The sequence below is a fragment of the Nycticebus coucang genome, chromosome 1, assembly GCF_027406575.1.
Source record: "Nycticebus coucang isolate mNycCou1 chromosome 1, mNycCou1.pri, whole genome shotgun sequence".
NCBI classification, from domain to species: Eukaryota; Metazoa; Chordata; class Mammalia; order Primates; family Lorisidae; genus Nycticebus; species Nycticebus coucang.
Window position 1 is genome coordinate 138,277,541 of NC_069780.1, and position 24,089 is coordinate 138,301,629.

The window sequence follows — 24,089 nt, forward strand, 5'->3', positions numbered from 1 at the left end:
ACCTCGCCCAGCCCTGCAATAATCTTTTCAAGGTTAAAGTACCTCTAAAAAGAAGGTTGAAAATACATTATCTATAAAAATGACCAAGGGCTCCAAATTAAAGTGCTCAAATTAGTTTTCCAAAAACAGAATGGCATGCTACAAAAAGTGGCAAGTTCTATTTTATAGTAACAAAGACAGAATAACACTTATTCCTTTTATTTCTCAACTTATAAAACTAATGCAAAAAATACTAATGCATACTAAATATGAAAATATAGAATGAAAAGTCATTCTCAATCCCACTACAAATAACCCATTGGATATGCTTTTCTAAAATTATGGTTGACAAACAAATGCACAGAAATGTTCCACATAAGCGTTAAAACTGCCAGAAATGTAGAAGAAATGTCCACAGTCAATGGAAAGCTGAATTAGATGTCTTTCTGGACTCTTCCAAGGTTAAGATTTTTAGATTCTTTTAGCGTATGCCAGTCATTTTAATTATCATATTTAAACCAATAGATTCTATGTTAATTAATTAGCTAAAAATTAATTAAGCTAAAAAACTTTGCAGTTTTAGAATAGTTCCAAAAACACTGAAAATCAATTTCACTTGACATTTGCTGTTTAAATTACCTATCAAAAACAAAAATGAAACATGTCAAAATAGAATTCTTATTAGATCATGGTGAGATTCTTCTCAAGCTGCAGAACAATTTCCTTAAGTGCTGAATTCTCTGCCCAATTGACTTTACTCCCCAAAATGATGTTCTGTAATTAAAAAAAAAATTTAAATTAAATTTGTAAGTACTTTAATACCATGGAATACTGTTCAGCCATAAAAAAGATGGAGACTTTACATCTTTTGTGTTAACATGGAGTTGAACATTCTCCTAGTAAAGTATGACAAGAATGGAAAAGCAAGTATCCAATGTATTTACCCACTGCTACTAAAAAGTAGGTAAAAGACCCAGGGAAGACTTTCTTAAGGTAGGATGCAAGGCCTTATGTTTTACAAATCAGCATTTACTGTTGTAATAGTGTTTAACTATATAGGGAGTCCCTGGGTTATGAATGAGATAGGTTCTGTAGATTTTTTTTTTCCTAGAGACATAGTCTTACTTTGTCGCCCTGAGTAGAGTGCCGTAGCATCACAGCTCACAGCAACCTCCAGCTCTTGGGCTTAGCTTATTTTTTTGCTAAGAATGAGCTTACTCCTGAGTAGCTGAGACCACAGGCACCTGCTACAACACCCAGCTATTTTTTTGTTGCAGTTTGGCCGGGGCCAGGTTTGACCCACCACTCTTGGTATATGAAGCTGGCACCCTACTCACTGAGCCACAGGCACCGCCCTATAGATTTGTTCTTAAGTTGAATTTATATGTAAGCTGGAACTGATACATTTACCTATTACCTATAATAGCCTGTATTCATAAGTGCCAGTCATATGTCAAGTGAATGTTTGTAAGTGGGGGAATGCCTATATATCTTATATAATTGCAAGCTGGTAATTTTAATATTTCATCTCCATAGTCCCAGAGACATTTTATAATTCAAAAGTAATGAAATGCCTCCAGAATAAAGGAGTATTTTTTTCCTTAGAGTCAGAGTCTTGCTTTGTTGCCCTGGCTAGAATGCAGTGGCATCATCATAGCTCACTGTAACCTCAAACTCCTGGGTTAGCTGGGAATACAGGCTCATGCCACCACACCTGGCTAAGTTGTCTATTTTTTGCAGAGACATGGTCTTGCTATTGCTCAGGCTGGTCTGGAACCCCTGATCTGCAAACAATTTTCCCACCTCAGCTTCCCAGAACACCAGGATTACAGATGCAAAGCTGAATATGTAATTTTTAAATTGACACAATAGTAACTCTCAACAATTTTTTCTTTTTTTAGTAACTCCCAACAATTATTAAGACTCTAGGGCGGCGCCTGTGGCTCAGTGTGCCAGCCCTATATACCAAGGGTGGCAGGTTCGTACCCGACCCCAGCCAAACTGCAACACAAAAAATAGCCTGGCGTTGTGGCAGGTGCCTGCAGTCTCAGCTACTTGGGAGACTGAGGCAAGAGAATCCCTAAGCCCAAGAGCTGGAGGTTGCTATGAGCTGTGTGAGCCACAGGACTCTACAGAGGGCAACAAAGTAAAACTCTATCTCTAAGAAGAAAAAAAAGAATCTATTTAGACCAGGATCTATGCTAAACAGATTAACATGGAATACCTTCTTTAGTTTTCACAACTATTCTTTTTTTGTTGTTGTTGCACTTTTTGGCCAGGGCTGGGTTTCAACCCACCACCTCCAGTATATGGGGCTGGTGCCCTACTCCTTGAGCCACAGGTGCCACCCACAACTATTCTTTCTAAGGAAGGAAAATGATATTAGAAAAGTTAAATAATTTTCTCAAGGTCACCTTGCAACTGTTAAGCAGCATTCAGGTGCTGAACCCTCAATCCCCATCACCCTTGACCTCCCAATCATTCTGCCTCCACAGAGATGAAAAAAAAAATCATTCCATTTATGAATGCCTTAGGTCTTATCATCATGAAAGTTAAGACTTTAAACATTAAATAAATATGAATTACAGATATATATAAATAGATCAGTATTCAGTATTGAGTTATTTTTCAGGATGAAAGACTAGCTGAAAGTAAGTCAATACTGTAATAGCATCAACCATTTAAAAATAAGTTCTTTATTTCCTAATTTATATAAATGTTACCTGGAACACATGTTGAACAACTGTAGTAATTTTTATCTCCATCTGTAGGTTTTGTTGTATGGTCTTTACTTTGTCTGAATTTTCCATACTGTCCACCTCATTTTTCTGTTTGTTCTTTTCCATTTGTATTTCTAAAAGCTTACTTTCTGAAGCTTGTTTTAATTCTAGTAGGTTAAAAACAAACGATATACCATAAATGGCAACTCTACAAACAAGGATTTTGAACAATTACGAAGCAGAACATTTCCTGGTTATCTTATTTATTTATTTTTTGAGACAGAGTCTCATCTGTCGCCCTCGGTAAAGTGATGTAGCGTCACAGCTCACAGCAACCTCAAACTTCTGGACTCAAGCAATTCTCTTGCCTCAGCCTCCCAAGCAGCTGTGACTACAGGTGCCCACCACAATGCCTGGCTATTTTTAGAGAGGGGGGTCTCACTCTGGCTCAGGCTGGTCTTGAGCCTGTGCGTTCAGGCAATCCACCTGCCTCGGCCAGCCAGACTGCTATGATTACAGGCGTGAGCCACCATGCCCAGCCTTAGAGTATTACTTTATTTTTATTTTTTTTTTGTGGTTTTTGGCCGGGGCTGGGTTTGAACCCACCATCTCCGGCATATGGGACCGGCGCCCTACTCCTTGAGCCACAGGCGCCGCCTTAGAGTATTACTTTAGAGATAAACATTTCAATAGCTTCAATGTAAAACTCCATTTCATATCATCATAAATTAAGTAAAAAGGCTGTAGGACCATATGTTTCAACTGATCATTTTGAAATTATATATATATGAATGTTCATATGGGCATGGAAAAGGTCTGGAATGATATATAACAAACAAGAAGGAGGCATAATTTTACATTATAATTTTTTTGTATCATCTTATTCTCCCCCCACTGAGAATATATTAATTTTGTAATTTAGACCTCTAAAACAATGAGAATGAATAGGGAAAAATGTATTTCATTCCTGTTTTTTTAAATTACCATGTCCAAAATTTTAAATATTAAAAATTAGGAAATTTCTCGGGCGGCGCCTGTGGCTCAGTGAGTAGGGCGCCAGCCCCATATGCCGAGGGTGGTGGGTTCAAACCCAGCCCCGGCCAAACTGCAACCAAAAAATAGCCGGGCGTTGTGGCGGGCGCCTGTAGTCCCAGCTGCTCGGGAGGCTGAGGTAAGAGAATCGCTTAAGCCCAAGAGTTAAGAGGTTGCTGTGAGCCGTGTGACGCCACGGCACTCTACCCAAGGGCGGTACAGTGAGACTCTGTCTCTACAAAAAAAAAAAAAAAAAAAAAAAATTAGGAAATTTCTCAGTGGCTGTGACATCTGGCCTTTAAAACTTTTTTTATTAAATCATAGCTGTGTACATCAATGCAATCATGGGGTACAATGTGCTGGTTTTATATACAATTTGAAATATTTTCATCAAACTGGTTAACACAGCCTTCACAGCATTTTCCTAGTTATTACGTTAAGACATTTATATTCTATATTTAGTAAATTTCACATGTACCCTTGTAAGATGCACCATAGGTGTGGTCCCACGGATTACCCTCCCTCCACCGACATCTGGCCTTTTAACTTAATTTCTCCAAAGTAGGTGAAAAAGTAAAAAAAAAAAAAAAAAAAAAGCGTCTACATACGCAATCTCTTCTTTCTAACATCAACCAGTTTTTCTTCTAAATCCCAAGATTCCTGTTATTAAGAAAAAAAACTATCACGTCTATTCATGTTTTCTCAAGCTTCAGTTTTTAATACTATTTCTATATAACAAGAGAAAAGATAATAGCTTAAATTGTAAGTAAATAATTTGTAAAGTCAGTCAGAAATAATGTAGTTATGAAGAAAAGAGAAAAAGACAGTGGATTTCAATCTTATAGTCCCTTTGCACAGTACTATGTAATCACAGACAGTTACCAAGAAGTTGTTACTGAAGACATGGGAATGCATATGCAGCCTAAAGTATCGGTTTACCTGCTGTAATTTCATTATTAACTTATTTAGCTTTAATACTTGTTTCATGTTATCCATGAGCACACTGAAAAGGAAAGAAAAATATGATTTAGTAATGTTATTTAATAACCTCAGTTACACACAATAGCTCACTAACGAAAGGATCAATTAGTACGAATTTACTTTATTAAATCTACCATATACTTGAATGAAAAGTCACAGTTTCACAAAATGTATCTGGAAAAGTTTATAATAAATTTCGGTTAAAATGAGAGATGCATTTCCCTAGAAAAATTTTTGCTTACAGGCTCAGCACCTCTAGCATAGTGGTTATGGCGCCAGCCACATACACTGAGGCTGGCATGTTCGAACCCAGGCCGGGCCAGCTAAACAATTACAACTGCAACAGAAAATAGCTGTCATTATGGCAGGCACCTGAGGTCTCAGCTACTTGAGAGGCTTAGGCAAGAGAATTGCTTGAGCCCAAGAGTTGGAGGTTGCTGTGAGCTATGTTGCCACAGCACTCAACCAAGGGTGACATAGTGAGACTCTGTCTCAAAAAAAAAAAAAAAAAAAGAGGCGGCGCCTGTGGCTCAGTGAATAGGGCGCCAGCCCCATATGCTGAGGGTGGTGGGTTCAAACCCAGCCCCGGCCAAAAAACTGCAACAAAAAAATAGCCGGGCGTTGTGGCGGGCGCCTGTAGTCCCAGCTGCTCGGGAGGCTGAGGCAAGAGAATCGCATAAGCCCAAGAGATAGAGGTTGCTGTGAGCCATGTGACGCCACGGCACTCTACCTGAGGGCGGTACAGTGAGACTCTGTCTCTATCAAAAAAAAAAAAAATATATATATATATATATATATAAAAAGAAAGAAAAAGAAAAATTTTTGGTCACAATGAAGGGTATCAAATAAAAAAACTGTACACAGAATTTTTAAAATGGCAAATTTCAGAAAGATAATTCTAATAACTTGGTATTAGCTGCTTTTTATTTTATTGTATTATTAGTTTTTGAGACAGTCTCACTTTGTTGCCCTTGGTAGAGTGCAGTGGCATCACAGCTCACAGCAACCTTAAACTCAACCTCTTGCCACAGCCTCCCAAGCAGGTGGGATTACAGGCGCCTGCCATAATGCCCACCCATTTTTAGAGACAGGGTCTCCATCTTGCTCAGGCTGGTTTCGAACTTGTGAGCTGAAGTAATCCACCTGCTTCGGCCTCCCAGAGTGCTGAAATTACAGGTGTGAGGGACCACACCCAGCCTTATTAGCTACTTTTTAAAAAAACTTTTATTTTTTAGAACAAATTTAAATTCATGAACAGAAGGTACTGAGATTTCCCTGCCCCCACATAGCTTCCACCATTATGAAAACTCTCCACTGGAGTGGGGGATTTTTTTTTTTTTTGAAGACAGAGTCTCATTTTGTCTCCCTTGGTAGAATACCGTGCCGTGGTGTCATAGCTCACAGCAACCTCAAACTCTTGGGCTCAAGCAATTCTCTTGCCTCAGCCTCCCAAGTAGCTAGGACTACAGGCAAGGCCATAAAGCATGGCTATTTTTAGAGACAAGGTCTTGCTGTGACTCAGGCTGGTCTCAAACCCATGGGGTCAGGCAATCTACTCCTCTCAGCCTCCCAGGGTGCTAGGATTATAGGCGTGAGCCACTATGCTTGGCCCTGGAATGGGGGATTATTATTATTATTATTGTTTTTGAGACAGAGTCTCATTATGTTGCCCTAGGCAGAGTGTTGTGGCATCATAGCTCACAGCAACCTCAAACTCTTGGGCTTAAGCAATTCTCGTGCCTCAGCCTCCCAAGTAGCTGGGACTACAGGTGCCTGCCACAATGCCTAGCTATTTTTTTTGTCGCAGTTGTCACTGTTGTTCAGCTAAGCCGGGCCAGGTTTGAACCTGCCAGCTTTGGTGTTTGTGGCCGTAACCACTGTGCTACGGGCACCAAGCCTGGGGGATTATTATTATTATTATTTATTTACTTATTTTGTAGAGACAGAGTCTCACTTTATCACCCTTGGTAGTGTCATGGCATCACATAGCTCACAGCAACCTCTAACTCCTGGGCCCAGGTGATTCTCTTGCCTCAGCTCCCAAGTAGCTGGGACTACAGGTGCCCGCCACGAGGCCTGGCTATTTGGCTGGGGCTGGGCTTGAATATACCACCCTCGGTATATGGGGCCAGCATCCTACCTACTGAGCCATAGACACTGCCCTTGAGGGATTATTTTTTACCAACCTACATGGACACCCTATTACCAGCCAACGTCCATAGTTTACATTAGGGTTCACTTTTGGTTGTGTATATTCAATGGATTTGGACAAATACGTAATGAAATTATAGTAGCACACAGAATAGAATACAACAGAATATAACAATGTTCCAAAGGATACCATAAATAGAAAAAATTAACAAACTCATATTTTATCTTGATATTTTTTATATATTTTTTTCCTTTTTTTTTGTTTTTCTTTTTCTTTTTGATATTTTTTATATTTATACAGGGTGGCCATAAAGTTCGTGTGGAGACTTTATGGACACCCTGTAAATCAACAGATAAATATTTTGTAAGTCTGTAATGAATATTCCGTAAATGAAGGTACTTAGCTACAATTCCCATTTTCCCTATGTAGGACTATCAGTGTGATCACTGCAGTGATACCAATTATTCTGAGTATCAGCTAGGTGTGCAGAACATCATAGAAGACACATACTGGGAAGCCAAGGGAAATCCTTGTCCATACTTGAGAGAGCTGAATTCATTTTTTTAACTAGTTACAGCTGTCTTTAGTTGTATTAAAAGATAAAGTTAGACTTGTTAAAATTGAACAAGTTTATTTGTGAAGACAGTGATTCCATAAATCAGACAACAGATTGCAAGCAGTTCAGTGCTCCACTACAGCCAGATGAGAAAGGAATCATTTTTAAATACGGTGTTCACAATAGGGCGCCAGGCCCATATAATATACCGAGGGTGGTGGGTTCGAACACAGCCCCGGCCAAACTACAAAAAAAAAAAAAAAACAGCCGGTGTTGTGGCAGGCGCCTGTCATCCCAGCTACTTGGGAGGCTGAGGCAAGAGAATTGCCTAAGCTCAAGAGCTGGAGGTTGCTATGAGCTGTGACGCTACAGCACTCTACCAAGGGCAACAAAGTGAGATTCTGTCTCTTAAAAAAATTAAAAAATAAGGTTTTCACAGAAGACAAAGAAGATATATTTGATTGGTTAAAGTAGAAAGCCCCTAATTAGAAGTTAGTTGGCAGTTTCTGATAAGTTAAGCTTAAATTTCATTTTACTGTTTACATCAGGCTTACATAGGAATCCAAGGCACTGTAGCTCAAGGTGCTGGAGCCACCTCAGCCTAATAGTGTCCTAATTAATTTTTTTAAACATCTGTAAAATTTAAAATATGCTACAGCACTGCTTTGGCCTATTTGACCTTTCTGTTATCCTTATGTATCATTGTGAATGCATCTGTCTATACCTATTCCTTTAACTCAGGAATATTTTAAGCTCTTCTTTAACGAAGGAGCAATAGATATAGTACCCATATTCAGATTTTAGCACGTATGTCATCCTGGAGCTAGCTGGAATGTGAGAAGAATGCATACCAGTCTGGGCTAGAATACCCAGATAGAAGTGCTCAGATTCATACTGGAATTTTTCTGGCTCTTGGGAAGGGACTGTTTTATCACAAGATTTCTAGAATTTTGGTAGACAAGATCATGGGTAAAGCTCCTGAAGCCAGATACTTAGGACTAGGTTATAAAGGACCCAACTGTCAAAGTCTTTACTTTATATTCCTTGGCAAATTGTTTAATCTGAATAAGCTCATTACTACCAATGGAAAATGAAGACCACTTATTATCTCATTGAGTTGTTTTTGGATTAAATGAAATAACATTTTTCCTGCTTTGTAGTACACTGAAAAAAAGTTAATTTTCGAAATCATCCTTTAAATTTTTCTCATCTTCTGAAAAAAACCTCCTGCTTCTTACAGTTACACTCCATATGGAACAAGGTATCAACAGGACTATAAAAGCTGTTAATAATTCTGGGAAGAGCCTATAAAAATTTCATCATTTTTATTATTTCTCAGATAAAAGTGGCTAGCATTTACAGTTAACTTTTAAAACAATTTACAAAACTACAGTCATTATGCAGCTCTCCTTTCTTATTCCCATCCTTACCAAGTCTTGGGGAAAAATATCATACCTGCTCTTAGTGTTATTTTTCTCCAGGTTTTTTATAAGTGCAGTTGAAAACCTCACCCTACAAGAGGAAAAAAGCTTGCATTATGAAACATGGATAACACTTATGGTATATAAAAAAAAAAATTAAACATGATAAGTTAAAAGATTGATTTCCCTCTATAACATAAGTTGGTTTTTCAACTGAATTGGATGTAAAATTATTGGAGAAATAAATCATAGAAATATGAAGCAACAGCAAGATAGATGGTGTACATGGTTGTGTACTGCCAAGATGAGAGGCCAAGTGGACCTAAAACCTAGCCTGAGCTTAGCGAGCTTTCTAAGCCATCCCCCCCTTAGTACAGGGAGAAGGAAGCATGAAGGCACTAGAAATCAACATGGCCTGAAACAGAGATTTAGGAAACTTCCTGCTATAAGTTCCTTTAAATTGAAATAGCTAATAAGTAATAATAAAAAGGCAATCAACTCAGCAATAATAGTTATCTCTTTACTCCTGCTACATGCAAAAACCAATTCATCCGATTTATTAAAAGGAAATATCTTCTGGGTGGCACCTGTGGCTCAGCAGGTAGGGTGCCAGCCCCATATACAGAGGGTGGTGGGTTCGAACCTGGCCCCAGCCAAACTGCAAACAAACAAACAAAAAAATAGCCAGGCGTTGTGGCGGGCGCCTGTAGTCCCAGCTACTCAGGAGGCTGAGGCAAGAGAATTGCTTAAGCCTAAGAGTTTGAGATCGCTGTGAGCTGTGACACAATAGCACTCTACCCAGGGCGACAGCTTGAGACTCTTCTCTTTTTGGTAGACAGTATCACCCTATCACCCTGGCAATACCATCATCACCGTTCACGACGACATCAAACTCCTGGACTCAAGCAATCCTCCTGCCTCAGTCTCCCGAGTAGCTGAGACTACAGGCCTACACCAAAATGCCCACCTAAGTGTTTGGTTTTTTCTTTCTTCTTCTTCTTTTTTTCTTTTTTAGAGACACAGTCTCACTTTGTCACTCTCAGTAGAGTGCTGTGGCATCACAGCTCACAGCAACCTCTAGCTCTTGGGCTTAGGCAATTCTCTTGCCTCAGCCTCCCAAGTAGCTGGGACTACAGGTGCCTGCCAAAATGCCTGGCTATTTTTTGTTGCAGTTTGGCCGGAGCTGGGTTTTGAACCCACCACCCTCGGTATATGAGGCCAGTGCCCCACTCACTGAGGCACAGATGCCTCCCTCTTTTTTTTTTTGAGACAGTCTCACTATGTTGCCCATAGTAGAATGCCATGGTGCACATCTCACAAGCAACCTCAAACTCTTGGGCTTAAGCGATTCTCTTGCCTCAGTCTCCCAAGTAGCTGGGATTACAGGCACCAGCCTAACGCTTGGCTATTTTTTTGTTGCAGTTGTCATTGTTGTTTAGCAGGCCTGGGCCAGCTTTGAACCTACCAGCCTCAGTGTATGCAGCGCCGTAACCACTGTGCTATGGGCGCTGAGCCAGATTTTTTTTCTTTTTGCTTCTTTTTTTTTTTTGGAGACAGAGTCTCCCTAGCACTTGGAAGGTCAAAGAAGGTGGATTGCCTGAGCTCACGGTTTCGAGACCAGCCTTAGCAAGAGCAAGACCTCGTCTCTAAAAATAGCAGGGTGTTGTGGTGGGTGCCTATAGTCCCAGGTGCTTCGGAGGCTGACCCAAGAGAATTGTTTGAGCCCAAGAGTTTGAGGTTGCTATAAGTTATAACACAACAGCATTCTACCAAAGGAGACAAGTTAGACTCTGCCTCAAAAAAAAAAAAAAGCCGAGGGTCGGGCTTGGTGGCTCAAGCCTGTCATCCCAGCACTTAGGAGGCTGAGGCAGGTGGATTACCTGAGCTCACAGGTTCAAGACCAGTCTGAGCAAGAGTGAGACCTCATCTGTAAAACACAGCTGGGCATGTGGCGGGCACCTATAGTCCCAGCTACTTGGGAGGCTGAGGAAAGAGAATTGCTTAAACCCAGGAGTTTGAGGTTGCTGTGAGCTGTGATGCCCAAGCATCACAGGGTGACAAAGTGAGACTCTGTCTCAAAAAATATATATATACATACACACATATATATATGATCAATACAATGAGTCAGGATATGAGGGAAAAAGTTTACTGACAGAAGCAGTTAAACAGTTTTACCTACTTTTTGATTAAAAATATATTTAAACCCAATTTCTTTTTTTTTTTGAGACAGAGTCTCACTATTTTGCCCTTGTTAGAGTGCTGTACTGTCACAGCTCACAGCAACCTCAAACTCCTGGTCCCCAAGTAGTTGGAACTACAGGTGCCTGCCACAACGCCCGACTACTTTTTTGGTTGTAGTTGTCATTGTTCTTTGGCAGGCCCAGGCTGGGTTCGAACCCACCAGCTCCAGTGTATGTGGCTGGCACCCTAGCTGCTGAGCTATGGGCGCAGAGCCATTAAACCCAGTTCTTTTACTGGATTAGTAGTTACTCGAATAAATGAATCCATGTAATCTTCTCAAACATCACATGGAATTTAACCTCCTACTTCTACTTTTTTCTTTTTATTGTTTGGAATTCATTGAGGGTACAAAGAATTAGCTTATACTGATTGCACTTCTTAGATCAAGTCCCTCTCATAATTGTGTCCCGCCCCCATAGGTGTACCATACACCATGATACCCCACCCCGTCCACACTCCCTCATTCTTCTACCCCATCCATTCTATTATCTCATCTAACTTTTACTGTCTTGATTAAAGTTTTCTTTTTTTTTCCCCCACTTTGTCATGCTCGGTAGAGTGCTATGGTGTCATAGACACAGCAACCTCAAACTCTTGGGCTCCAACGATCTTCTTGCCTCAGCTCCTGAATAGCTGGGACTATAGGCGCCTGCCACAACGCTGGGCTAGAAATGGGGTTTGGGTCTGGCTCAGGCTGGTCTCAAACCCGTGAGCTCAGGCAATCCACCCACCTTAGCCTCCCAGAGTGCTAGGATTATAGGTGTGAGACATTGCTCCTGGCTTAAAGTTTTCTTATTAACTCTATGTAATACTTAGAGAATAATTACATAACTTCTCTAAATAAAGATTTTTTTTTTTCTTTGAGGCAGAGTGCCATGGCATCACAGCTCATAACAACCTCAAACTCTTGGGCTTAAGCGATTCTTTTGCCTCAGCCTCCCAAGTAGCTGGGATTACAGGTGCCTGCCACAATGCCCAGGTTATTTTTTGTTGCAGTTGTCATTGTTGTTTAGCTGGCCCAGGCCGGGTCCAAACCTGGCAGCCTCAGTGTATGTGGCTGGTGCCATAACCACTGTGCTACGGGCGCCGAGCCTCTATGAAGATATTAATGAATACAAACAGTATCTGATTTATAATCGTTCAACTTTCCTATAGTGCAAAAGTAATACACATTCAGTTTAAACTGTACTTTGAGGACCCATACAACCAGTTTGTTTTTCATTTTCAGTATAGCTTTCAATAAATTACATAGGATACTTAACATTTGATTATAAAATAGGCTTTGTGTAAGATAATTTTGCTCACGATCGGTACGCGTAGCTCAGTGAGCAACTCACCAGACATATACACTGATGGTGGCGGGTTCGAGCCCAGCCCGGGCCTGCTAGACAACACTAACTGCAACCCAAAAAATGGCTGGGCATTGAGGTGGGCGCCTGTGGTCCCAGCTACTTGGGAGGCTGAGGCAAGAGAATCACTTGAGCCTAAGACTTTGAGGTTGCCACAGCACTCTACTGAGGGTGACATAATGAGACTCAGTCTCAAAAAAATAAATAAAAATTAAAAAAAAAAAAAAAGATAATTTTGCCCAACTGAAGGCTAATGTAAATATTCTGAGCCCAGTTAAGGCAGGCTAGGCTAAGTTCTGATGGTTAGGTGTTAAGCTTTGGTTTGTTTTGTTTTTTTCTTTTTATCTTTTTTATTTTTTTTACTTTTTTTTTTTTTATTTTTTTTTTCTTTTTTATTTTTTTTAATAGCTGGGACTACAGGCGCCCACCACAATGCCCAGCTATTTTTTTGTTATCGTTATAGCTGTCCTTTTTGTTTAGCAGGCCCGGGCCAGGTTCGAAGGTTCGAACTTGCCTGCCTCAGTGTATGTGGCAAACACCCTAAACAATGAGCAACAGGCACCAGGCCTGTTTTGTCTTTTTTTCTATATTTATTTTTATTTTTATTCAGTTTTTCAATTTTTTCTTGTTTAATTTGTTTCTGGTTAGGTGTACTGAGTGCATTTTGGACTTACGATATTTTCTTTTTTATCTTGGAGAGAAGAGTCTCACTCAGTCCCCCTGGGGTTGAGTGGTATAGGATCATAGCTCACAGCAACCTCACTGTTGCTTAGGCTCAAGTGATTCTCTTGCCTCAGCTTCCCGTGTAGCTGAGACTATAGGCACCCACCATAATACCTGAATATTTTTTTTTTCTTTGGAGATGGAGCCTCAAGCTGTCGCCCTGGGTAGAGTATGTGGCATCACAGCTCATAGCAACCTCAAACTCCTGAGCTTAAGCGATTCTCTTGCCTCAGCCTCCCAAGTAGCTGGGACTACAGGCACCCGCCACAATGCCCAGCTATTTTTTGGTTGTAGTTGTCATTGTTGTTTGGCAGGCCCAGGCTGGATCTGAACCTGCCAGCTCAGGTATGTGGCTGGCGCCTTAGCTGCTTGAGCCACACCCAGGTATTTTTTAAGAGATGAGGTCTCACTCTTGCTCAGGCTGGTCTCAACCTCCTAAGCTCAAGCAATCCACATGCCTTGGCCTCCCAGAGTGCTGGGATTATAGGCGTGAGCCACTGTACCCAGCCGACTTATGATATTTTCAATTCTTGATGTTTTATTTTTTTTTTGAGACATAGTCTCACTATGTCCCCCAGAGTAGAGTGCTTTGGGTCACAACTCATAGCAACCTCAAACTCTTGGGCTTAAGCAATTTTCTTGCCTAAGCCTCCCAAGTAGCTGGGACTACAGGCACCTACCACAACGCCAGCTATTTTTTTGTTGCAGTTGTTTAGCTGGTCGAGGCCAGGTTCAAACCTGCCACTCTTGGTGTATGTGCCTGGCGCCGTAACCAACGTGCTACAGGTGCCAAGCATTTGATGGGTTTACATGGACTTAAGCCCATCGTAAGTTGAGGAACATCTGTAATATAAATGTTCTTTCACAGCTCAAAATATGTGTGACCCTTAATCATCATTTCACTTGACTAATACATTTAGCCTAGTTAAAACATTCTCTCCACCTTGCCCCATACCCGTTTTGCATTCAGTTCACAATTCTTTTTTTTGGTAGAGACAGAGTTTCACTTTATGGCCCTTGGTAAGAGTGCCATGGCATCATACAGCTCACAGCAACCTCCAACTCCTGGGCTTAAGCGATTCTCTGGCCTCAGCAGTTCACAATTCTTATATTTAAAATATAATAATTACCTGTTCAATGCAAGATTTTTCATTTCAAAAGCAATTTTTACCCCTTCGATTTCATTTTCCAGGTCTTCAATTTGGCTGTCAAAAAAACAGCAAGAAAAGAATTTCAGCAATATCAGAACAACTTATTATTGAAATAAATGTATAAAGTAAGACTTTGCAAATAATTAAAACACTTCTATCAAATTAAAAGTATTATTCTACAAGTGATTGCATTTCTCTTCAGGCTGTTCTGCAACCACACTGTTAACATATATATACTTGATAAACTGAAGCCTCCTGAGCTACTCTGCTCAGTATCTTGTAATGGAGAATGCCAGAAAGTTCTGGTGGAATCACTCACATATATGTAAGTCTCCATCCCAAATTAACAACTTCCACTAACATAACACATAAAAAAAAAAAAAATTAACAACTTCCCCAAAACATGCATGACGAATAATTTGGAAAAATAATGGAAAGGAAAATGACCATGTTAAAATAGAAAATATGATTAAATCTTAGTAAAGACTATAAATACAATTAAAAATATGACATAAGAAGAAAGAAAAGAAAAAACATAAAAAATATGACATACGCTTCAATTTGCTTTTCTTGCATGATTTGTTCTGGAGATTTTTCTTCATCTACAAATAAATAATTTTTTTTTTGAAGTTAGTAATATTTTTTGGTTTTTGGAGACAGGGTTACAGCTGTGTAACACTATGGCTAATATATATTTTTTAATTCTTGTACTGGCTTGGTGCCTATAGCTTAGCGGCTAGGGCACCCAGCCACATACACCAGAGCTGGTGGGTTCAAACCCAGCCTGGGTCTGCCAAACAACAATGACAACTACAACCAAAAAACAGGCGGGAGTTGTGGGGGGCGTCTATGGTCCCAGCTATTTGGGAGGCTGAGGTAAGAGAATGGCTTAAATCCAAGCGTTTGAGGGTGCTGTGAGCTGTGACGCCATAGCACTCTACCGAGGGCGACACACTACAACTTTTTTTTTGTACAGACAGGGTCTCATTAAACTCCTGGCTTGAAGCAAAGAAGTTAGTAACATTTTAGAACAGCTCTTTCCAAAAGAAATATAAAAATTTTTTTGACTCATATCTTAGTTATGGCACCAAAAAAAGTTGCTTTCCCATTATAGAAGAAAAATAGCCGAGCGCGGTGGCTCACGCCTGTAATCCCAGCACTGTGGGAGACTGAGGAGGGCGAATCACTTGAGCTCAGGAGTTCGAGACTCGCCTGAGTGACAGTGAGAGCCTGACTCATGAAAAAAATGGAAAAACCCAGCCGGGCGCCACGGCAAGCGCCTGTAATCCCAGCGGCTTCCAGAGGCTGAGGCAGCGGGGTGCCCGCAGCCCGAGTCTGAGGTTGTGGTGAGCTACCACGCCCACTGCACTCTGCTCAGGGGCATAGGGTGGGACCCTGTCTCAACAACAACAACAAAATAAGTGAAATTAATTGTAATATAGTTACTTAACTAAATACAGAGAGGCCAAAAAAGTATCCAAATTTTTTTTTTTTTTTGTAGAGACAGAGTCTCACTTTATGGCCCTCGGTAGAGTGCCGTGGCCTCACACAGCTCACAGCAACCTCCAACTCCTGGGCTTAAGGGATTCTCTTGCCTCAGTCTCCCGAGTAGCTGGGACTACAGGCGCCCGCCAGAACGCCCGGCTATTTTTTGGTTGCAGTTTGGCTGGGGCCGGGTTTGAACCCGCCACCCTCGGTATATGGGGCCGGCGCCCCACCGACTGAGCCACAGGTGCCGCCCAAGTATCCAAATTTTTAAAAGGAAGAAACTATTAAAATTGTAATACTTGACCAGGTGCAGTGCCTCACACCGGTATTTCTAGCACTCTGGGAGGCTAAGGTGGGTGGATTGCCTGAGCTCACAGGTTCAAGAGAAGCCTGACCAAGAGTGGAGACCCTATCTCTAAAAAAGTAGCTGGGCGTTTTGTTGGGCACCTGTAGTCCCAGCTACTTGGGAGGCTGAGGCAACAGAATCGCTTAAGCCCAAGAGTTTGAGGTTGCTGTGAGGTGTGACGCCAGAGTACTCTACCGATGATGACATAGTAAGACTGTTTAAAAAAAAAAAAAAAAGATGGGACTACAGTCGTGCACCACCACACCCAGACAGTTCTTCTATTTTTAGTAGAGCCAGGGTCTCACTTTTGCTCAGGCTTGTCTTGAACTCCTGAGCTCGAGCAATCTACCCATCCTGGCCTCCCAGACTGGTGGGATTATAGATGTGAGCCACTTCACCCACCCCAAGCTTTTTCGTTTTTTTCTATAGAAATTGACAAGTAAATTTTAAAATGTATGCAGAAATGCAAAGGATTTAAAATAGCTAAATGAACTCTGATAATGCTGAACAAAGTTGGAGGAATTACTAGTAGTTGACATCAAGACTTACTACACAGCTACAGTTATCAAGAGAGTGTGGTACTGATGTAAGGATAGACAAATATCTTAATGGAACAGAAAAAAAGAGACCAGAACTTTCTATGATTATGGAAATGTTTTTTTTTTGAGACAGAGCCTCAAGCTGTCACCCTGTGGCATCACAGCTCACAGCAACCTCCAAATCCTGGGCTCAAATGATTCTCCTGCCTCTCCCTCCCAAGTAGCTGGGACTACAGGCGCCAGCCACAACGCCTGGCTATTTTTTGGTTGCAGCCGTCATTGTTTGGCAGGCCCAGGCTGGATTTGAACCCGCCAGCTCAGGTGTATGTGGCTGGCGCCTTAGCTGCTTGAACCACAGATGCAGAGCCAGTCGCAGGGGCCCTCAAACTATGGCCCACGGGCCACGTGAGGTGGTGTGATTGTATTTGTTCCCGTTCTGTTTTTTTACTTCAAAATAAGATATGTGCAGTGTGCATAGGAATTTGTTCATAGTTTTATTTTTTTGTAGAGACAGAGTCTCACTTTACCGCCTTCGGTAGAGTGCCATGATGTCACAGGACTCACAGCAACCTCTAGCTCTTGGGCTTCCGCAATTCTCCTGCCTCAGCCTCCAGAGTAGCTGGGACTACAGGCGCCTGCCACAACGCCCAGTTATTTTTTGGTTGCATTTCAGCTGGGGCTGGGTTTGAACCCGCCACCCTTGGTATATGGGGCCGGCGCCCTACTCACTGAGCCACAGGCGCTACCCCATAGTTTTTTTTTTTTTAAACTATAGTCTGGCCCTCAAATGTCTGAGGAACAGTGAACTGGCCCCCTGTTTAAAAAGTTTGAGGACCCCTGGATGCTAGCTAATAGGGCAGCCAATAGCCACACATGGCTATTAAACATTTCCTATGTGACTAATACAAATAACTTCATTTTAAGTTATATTTAATTTTAATTTGCTTTCAAAAGCTAATTTGACTAGCAGCTATATGCTATTGGACAAGACAACTCTAAAAGACAAATCTCTAGTAACAGAAAACTGGTGGTTGCTAGGGGTAGGGGAGGAATAATGATGAAGTGGCACAAAGGAACCTTTTGGTATGATGGAAATATTCTATTCTTTGATTTTTGGTGGTGGTTATGCACATATATACGTTTGTCAAAACTCATCAGATTATTTTTTTCACTTTTTTAGAGATAGGGTCTCGTTAGGTTGCTACCGAGGCTGGTCTTTAACTCCTGAGCTCAGTGACCATCCTGCCTCAACTTTGCAAATAGCTGGCTCTAGAGGCTTATACCACCACCATACCAGGCTAAAACTCATCAAATTGTACTCTGAAAATAAGATACCTTTATTGTTTTTATTTATTTTTTGACTATCTCACTTTGTCACCCTCAGTAGAGTGCCATGGCGTCATAGCTCACAGCAACCTTAAACTCTTGGGCTCAAGTGATTCTCTCACATCAGCCTCCAAAAACCTGGGACTACAGGTGTCTGCCACAACACCCAGCTATTTTTAGAGATGGGGTCTTCATCTTGCTCAGGCTGGTCTCGAACCTATGAGCTCAGGCAATCCATCTGCCTCAGCCTCCCAGAGCACTAGGATTATAGGCGTGAGCCACCATGCCTGGCCCATATATATTTCCTTTTTCTTTTTTTTTTTTTTGCAGTTTTGGCCTGGGCCAGGCTTGAATCCACCACCCCTGGTATATGGGGCCGGCGCCCTACTCCTTGAGCCACAGGCGGCGCCCTGTATTTTCATTTTTTTTAAGAGATGGAGTTTCACTTTGTTGCTCTTTTGGTAGAGTGCCATGGTGTCACAGCTCATGGCAACCTCCAGCTCTTGGGCTTAGCTGATTCTCTTGCCTCAGCCTCCCAAATAGGTGGGACTACAGGGCCCCACACGCCCGGCTATTTTTCTGTTGCCGGGTTTGAACCCGCCACCCTCAGTATATGAGGCCAGCGCCCTACTCACTGAGCCACAGGCACTGCCCTGATATATATTTTCTTGGGTGGCGCCTGTGGCTCAGAGGAGTAGGGCGCTGGCCCTATATACAGGAGGTGATGGGTTCAAACCCAGCCCCAGCCAAAAACTGCATAAAAGAAAAAAAAAAAAAGATATATATTTTCTTAATGGTAGAAAAATCAATTTCAGATAAATATCTTCTTTCAAAAATGACAACTATATTTCTCGTGGCCTATTTTAAATCTGTCCTCTCGGCTGGGTGCGGTGGTTCACACATGTAATCCCAGTACTCTGGGAGGCTGAGGCGAGTGGACTGCCTGACCTCACAGATTCGAGACCAGACTGAGGCAGAGGCAGACTTTGTCTCTAGAAATAGCTGGGCATTGTGGTGGGTGCCTGCAATCCCAACTACTCGCCAGGCTGAGGCAAAAGAATCGCTTGAGACCAGTAGTTTGAGGTTGCTGTGAGCTATGACACCATGGTACTCTACTGATGGCAATAAAGTGAGACTCCATCTCAAAAATAAATAAATAAATAATTCTGTCCTCTCCTTTAGGTTTAGAAATTCTACAATATGAACTATTATAAAAGTATTATATCCCGGGCAGCGCCTGTGGTTCAAAGGAGTAGGGTGCCAGCCCCATACGCCTGAGATGGTGGGTTCAAACCCAACCCCGGCCAGAAAAAACTGCAAAAAAAAAAAAAAAAAAAGAAAGTATTGGGCGGCGCCTGTGGCTCAGTGAGTAGGGCGCCGGCCCCATATGCCGAGGGTGGCGGGTTCAAGCCCAGCCCCGGCCAAACTGCAACCAAAAAATAGCCGGGCGTTGTGGCCGGCGCCTGTAGTCCCAGCTACTCGGGAGGCTGAGTCAGGAGAATCGCCTAAGCCCAGGAGTTGGAGGTTGCTGTGAGCTGTGTGATGCCACGGCACTCTACCGAGGGCAATAAAGTGAAACTCTGTCTCTACAAAAAAAAAAAAGAAATATTATATCCAAATTTTTGATATCGGAATCCCTTAAAAACGGAATTATCTATACAAGGATCACTATGAACGATTTTTTTTTTTTTGTTTTTTGTTTTTTGAGACAGAGTCTCATTATGTTGCTGTTGGTAGAGTGCTATAACATCACAGCTCACAGCAACTTCCAACTCCTGGGCCCAGAGCAATTCTCTTGCCTCAGCTTCCCAAGTAGCTGGGACTATAGGCGCCCACCAGAATGCCCGGCTATTTTTTTGTTGCAGTTTGGCAGGGGCTGAGTTCAAACCCACCACCCTCGGTATATAGGGACAGCACACTACTCATTGACCACAGGTGCCGCCCTCACTATGAAAGTTTTGAGACAGGCTGTGTTATGGTCCATTATTTCACTTCAGAAAAACACAGTCCACAGCATCCTTTCTGATTTACTCATGCTAGTTTCAACTTTCTTGGCTTATTGGTGTTGTTGGGAAGGTTTCATTTGTTTTAAACAGCATGGATTTTATATTTCGTGATTTTTGTTTTATCTCAAAACTTTAGTAATGACTCATATACACAGAAAACAAAACCTGTATGAGAACTCGAATTCTTTCTTTTCACTTGGATCTCAGCTCTAAGATCATCATTTCAGAGAAGCTGTCCCTATATAAATAAGCCCTTCCCTTACATCACATTATTTCCTTTATCACACTTATCTTACTTCATAATTATTTGTATGTTCCTTTCTTTACCTATTTTGCTACATTATAATATATATAAACATTTTTATAAAATTTTCTTTTCCCTAGAGCACTGTTCATCATCATTCACAAAACCTTATTTGAAAATGAAAATACTTACTTGCATCAACCATCGATTTATATTCTAAGAGTTGTTGTTTTGTCTGTGCCCTCAGCCTAAAAACAGACAAAGAGAATAGAAAGTTATATATTTATCCACTGAGGTTTTACTCATTTTATTTATTTACTTATTTATTTATTTGTTTTGGAGACAGAGTCTCACTCTGTCACCCTTGGTAGAGTACCATGGCGTCCTAGCTCACAGCAACCTCAAACTCCTGGGCTTAAGCAATTCTCTTGTCTGAGTCTCCCAAGTAGTTGGGACTATAGGCACCTGCCACAATGCCTGGCTATTTCTAGAGATGATGTCTCATTCTGGCTCAGGCTGGTCTCGAACCTGTAAGCTTAGGCAATCCACCTGCCTTGGCTTCCCAAGTGCTGCTGGGATTACAGGCATGAGCCACTGCACCTGGCCCCTAAATTTATTCTTTTTTTTTTTTTTTTTGAGACAGTGTCTCACTATGTTGCCATGGGTAGAGTGCCCTGGCATCACAGCTCACAGCAACCTCAAACTCTTGGGCTCAAGTGATTCTCTTGCCTCAGCCTCCCAAGTAGCTGGGACTACAGTTACCTGCCACAACGCCCAGTAATTTTCTGTTGCAGTTGTCATTGTTGGTTAGCTGGCCCAGGCCGGGTTTGAACCTTCCAACTTTGGTGAATGTGGCCAGTGCTGTATTCACCGTGCTGTGCTATGGGCAGCTAAATTTATTCTTAATAGGCCAGACTGAAATGGAGATTCTGTACAAAGAAGAGACAAACCACAATGATTAAAATCTAAAACACTGTAATTAGTTACAAAAGCAGATTGTGACCAGGCATGGTGGTGCATGCCTGTAGTCTTGGCCACTGGTTCTGAACCCAGTTCAAGGTTAGAGTGAGCTATGATGACACTACTGCACTCTAGTCAGAGCAACACAACAATGAAACAAAACAAAACAAAAGGGCGGCGCCTGTGGCTCAGTGGGTAGGGCGCTGGCCCCATATACCAAGGGTGGCGGGTTTGAACCAGGCACAGGCCAAACTGTAACCACCACAACAAAAAAAAATAGCTGGGCGTTCTGGTGGGTGCCTGTCGTCCCAGCTACTTCGGAGGCTGAGGCAAGAGAATCGCCTAAGCCCAGGAGTTGGAGGTTGCTGTGAGCTGTGACGCCATGAGACTCTACCGAAGGTGATAAAGTGACACTCTGTCTCTAAAAAACAAAACAAAACAAAAACAAAATACAGAGTGTATCAGGAGATAAAGAAAAAATAACAAAGCTACTAATCCTCCAAAATCTCAATAATTCATATAGGTTCTTAGTTCTATTATTTCACTTAATACATAAATAGAAAAGCAATGGATAAAATGGTAATTAATTATTAAGTTGTATTTATGAAATATTTCAAGGCTGGGCATGGTGGCTCACGCCTGTAATCCTAGCACTCTGGGAGGCCCAGGTTGGTGGATTGCCTGAGCTCAAGTGTTGGAGACCAGCTTGAGCCAGAGTGAGACCCCGTCTCCAAAAATAGCTCAGCATTGTGACAGGTGCCTGTAGTCCCAGCTACTTGGGAGGCTGAAGCATGAGAATTGCTTGAGCCCAAGAGTTTGAGGTTGCTGTGAGCTGTGACGCCACGACACTCTACTGAGGGCAACCAAGTGAGACTTTATCTCAAAAAAAAAAAAAAGAAGAAATATTTCCTATTTGCACAATAATTTCACTACTGTGAAACTGCCTTGTGACTTTGGAGACCTATTTAAGTAGAAACATTAGACAAATTTCTATTTTTTTTTTTTTTTTGAGGCAGTTTCATCATGTCACCCTTGGTAGAGTGCTGTAGCGTCACAGCTCACAGCAACCTCAAACTCTTGGGCTTAAGTGATTCTGTTGCCTCAGCCTCCCAAGTAGCTGAGACTACAGATGTCTGCCGCAACACCCAGCTATTTTTTTGGTTGCAGTTGTTTAGTTGGCCCGGGGCTGGGTTTGAACCTGCCACCCTTGGTGTATGTGGCTGGCACTGTAACCACTGTGCTACGGGCGCTGAGCCACAGACAAATTTCTAAAGTTAAGAAAGTTAGAAATGGCAAGTTAAGTTTAAAAATTCTAAATGAAAACAGTAATTTCTTGGGCGACACCTATGACTCAGTGGGTAGGGCACTGGCCCCATATACTGAGGGTGGTGGGTTCAAACCTGGCCCCAGCCAAACTGCAACAAAAAAATAGCTAGGCGTTGTGGCGGATGCCTGTAGTCCCAGCTACTCTGGAGGCTGAGGCAAGGGAATTGCTCTGGACCCAGGAATTGGAGGTGGTTGTGAGCAGTGTGACGCCATGGCACTCTACTGAGGGCAACTAAGTGAGACTCTGTCTTTACAAAAAAAAAAAAAAGAAAGAGGGCGGCGCCTGTGGCTCAAGGAGTAGGGCGCGGGTCCCATATGCCAGAGGTGGCAGGTTCAAACCTAGCCCCGGCCAAAATCCAAAAAAAAAAAAAGAAAGAAAACAATAATTTCTTAGAGGTTAAGTAGGTTACCGTGCTATACAAGATGCTAAAAGGCTCAGCGCCAGTAGTTGTGTCTCAATAAAACTATTTGCAGGCACTGAAATTTGTATTTCATATCGTTTTCGTGTGTTATGAAAAATTCTAATGCTGTTAGCTCCATCCCCAACCGTGCAGGCAAACAAATCTATTCTTAGGTTTCCCGGGCACATGAAAATAGGCAGTAGGGTACTAGTTTGTTCACTGATTTGGAAGATTGTCTCTTATCGTAAAATCCTCCCTAGTAACTTATTTGTGGAAAAGAATAAACACTGTCCTCTTAGCAGAATATATAACAAAGATTCTGGAAAACAATGGGTGATAGCGGCAAAAAGAAATGGGCGGAGCACTCTCCCACTGGGAGATAACAGTTGTTCCTCCAGAATACCAGGGACCCAAGACTTCAGAAGGAGAGAATAGAAGGGGAAATTGCCGCTCCTAAGGACTTTCTAAGGGCCCTGGGCACTGTACCGAACATTTTCCTAGACTACCTCATTTAAACGGCACAGCGTCTCTGCTCGGAGGATGTCATTTTCCTCTCCTTTTCGCAGATGAAAAAAGGGCTTAAGGAGTTTAAGTCAAAGATGCAGTCAGGGAGCCAGTAAGTAATCCAGCAAACCGCAGAAAGCAGGGCCACCACGCCCACTTGCTCCCGCAGCCGCGGCCAGAAGCAACAACCTTAGTAGCAGGGTCATGCGGTCCTCGCTGCGGGCCTGCTGGCCGCCGGCGGCCTGGGGCGGCCCGCCTGCCTCGCCTGCCCCTCCGTTGTCCGCGGTCTCGGCTTGCTCCTCGGGCTGCCTCTCCATCGCTGGCGAGGGCGAAGGTATACAGCATCCAGGGAAAGAGGCCGCTCGCGAGCAGGCCACTTTCCCGCCTAAAAATTGACCCCGGTAGCCCCGCCCCTTCCTCCCAGAGGCCCACCACTTCCGCCCCGCCTTCCAGTTGTCATGGTTACTGTTCTTCCAGGCTCTACTTGCTGAAATAGTTACTGACGACTACTAAAATAGGTGTCCCTGTTGGGCTGGGAAAGATAAATATTCAGGGTTACTTAGAGTTTGTTTGTTTGTTTTGAGACAGTCTCACTATGTCGCCCTGGGTAGAGTGCTGTGGCATCACAGCTCACAGCAACC

General features: G+C 42.3%; 1 protein-coding gene across 1 annotated transcript; it reads right to left on the reverse strand.

Annotated features, from left to right (window-relative positions):
- Positions 1-157: 157 nt before the first annotated feature.
- Positions 158-23,816, reverse strand: CENPH (centromere protein H). Its single transcript, XM_053589382.1, has 9 exons — positions 23,638-23,816; positions 20,450-20,505; positions 14,862-14,910; positions 14,288-14,362; positions 8,876-8,932; positions 4,671-4,734; positions 4,340-4,391; positions 2,703-2,866; positions 158-753 (listed from the first exon to the last, which is right to left on the reverse strand). Exons 1-9 carry the CDS (start codon positions 23,763-23,765, stop codon positions 661-663), a joined length of 738 nt encoding a protein of 245 aa, XP_053445357.1. The 5' UTR covers positions 23,766-23,816; the 3' UTR covers positions 158-660.
- Between the last annotated feature and the right edge of the window lie 273 nt (positions 23,817-24,089).

What these genes read in the sequence shown, in the direction of transcription:
- CENPH (XM_053589382.1), bottom strand. Translation starts at nt 23,765, where the DNA reads ATGGAGAGGCAGCCCGAGGAGCAAGCCGAGACCGCGGACAACGGAGGG. An exon ending in AAAAATCTTGCATTGAACAG is followed by an intron (nt 8,933 to 14,287) that starts GTAATTATTATA and finishes TTCCTCTTGTAG; the next exon opens with GGTGAGGTTTTCAACTGCAC. An exon ending in AAAAATAACACTAAGAGCAG is followed by an intron (nt 4,735 to 8,875) that starts GTATGATATTTT and finishes TTTCCTTTTCAG; the next exon opens with TGTGCTCATGGATAACATGA.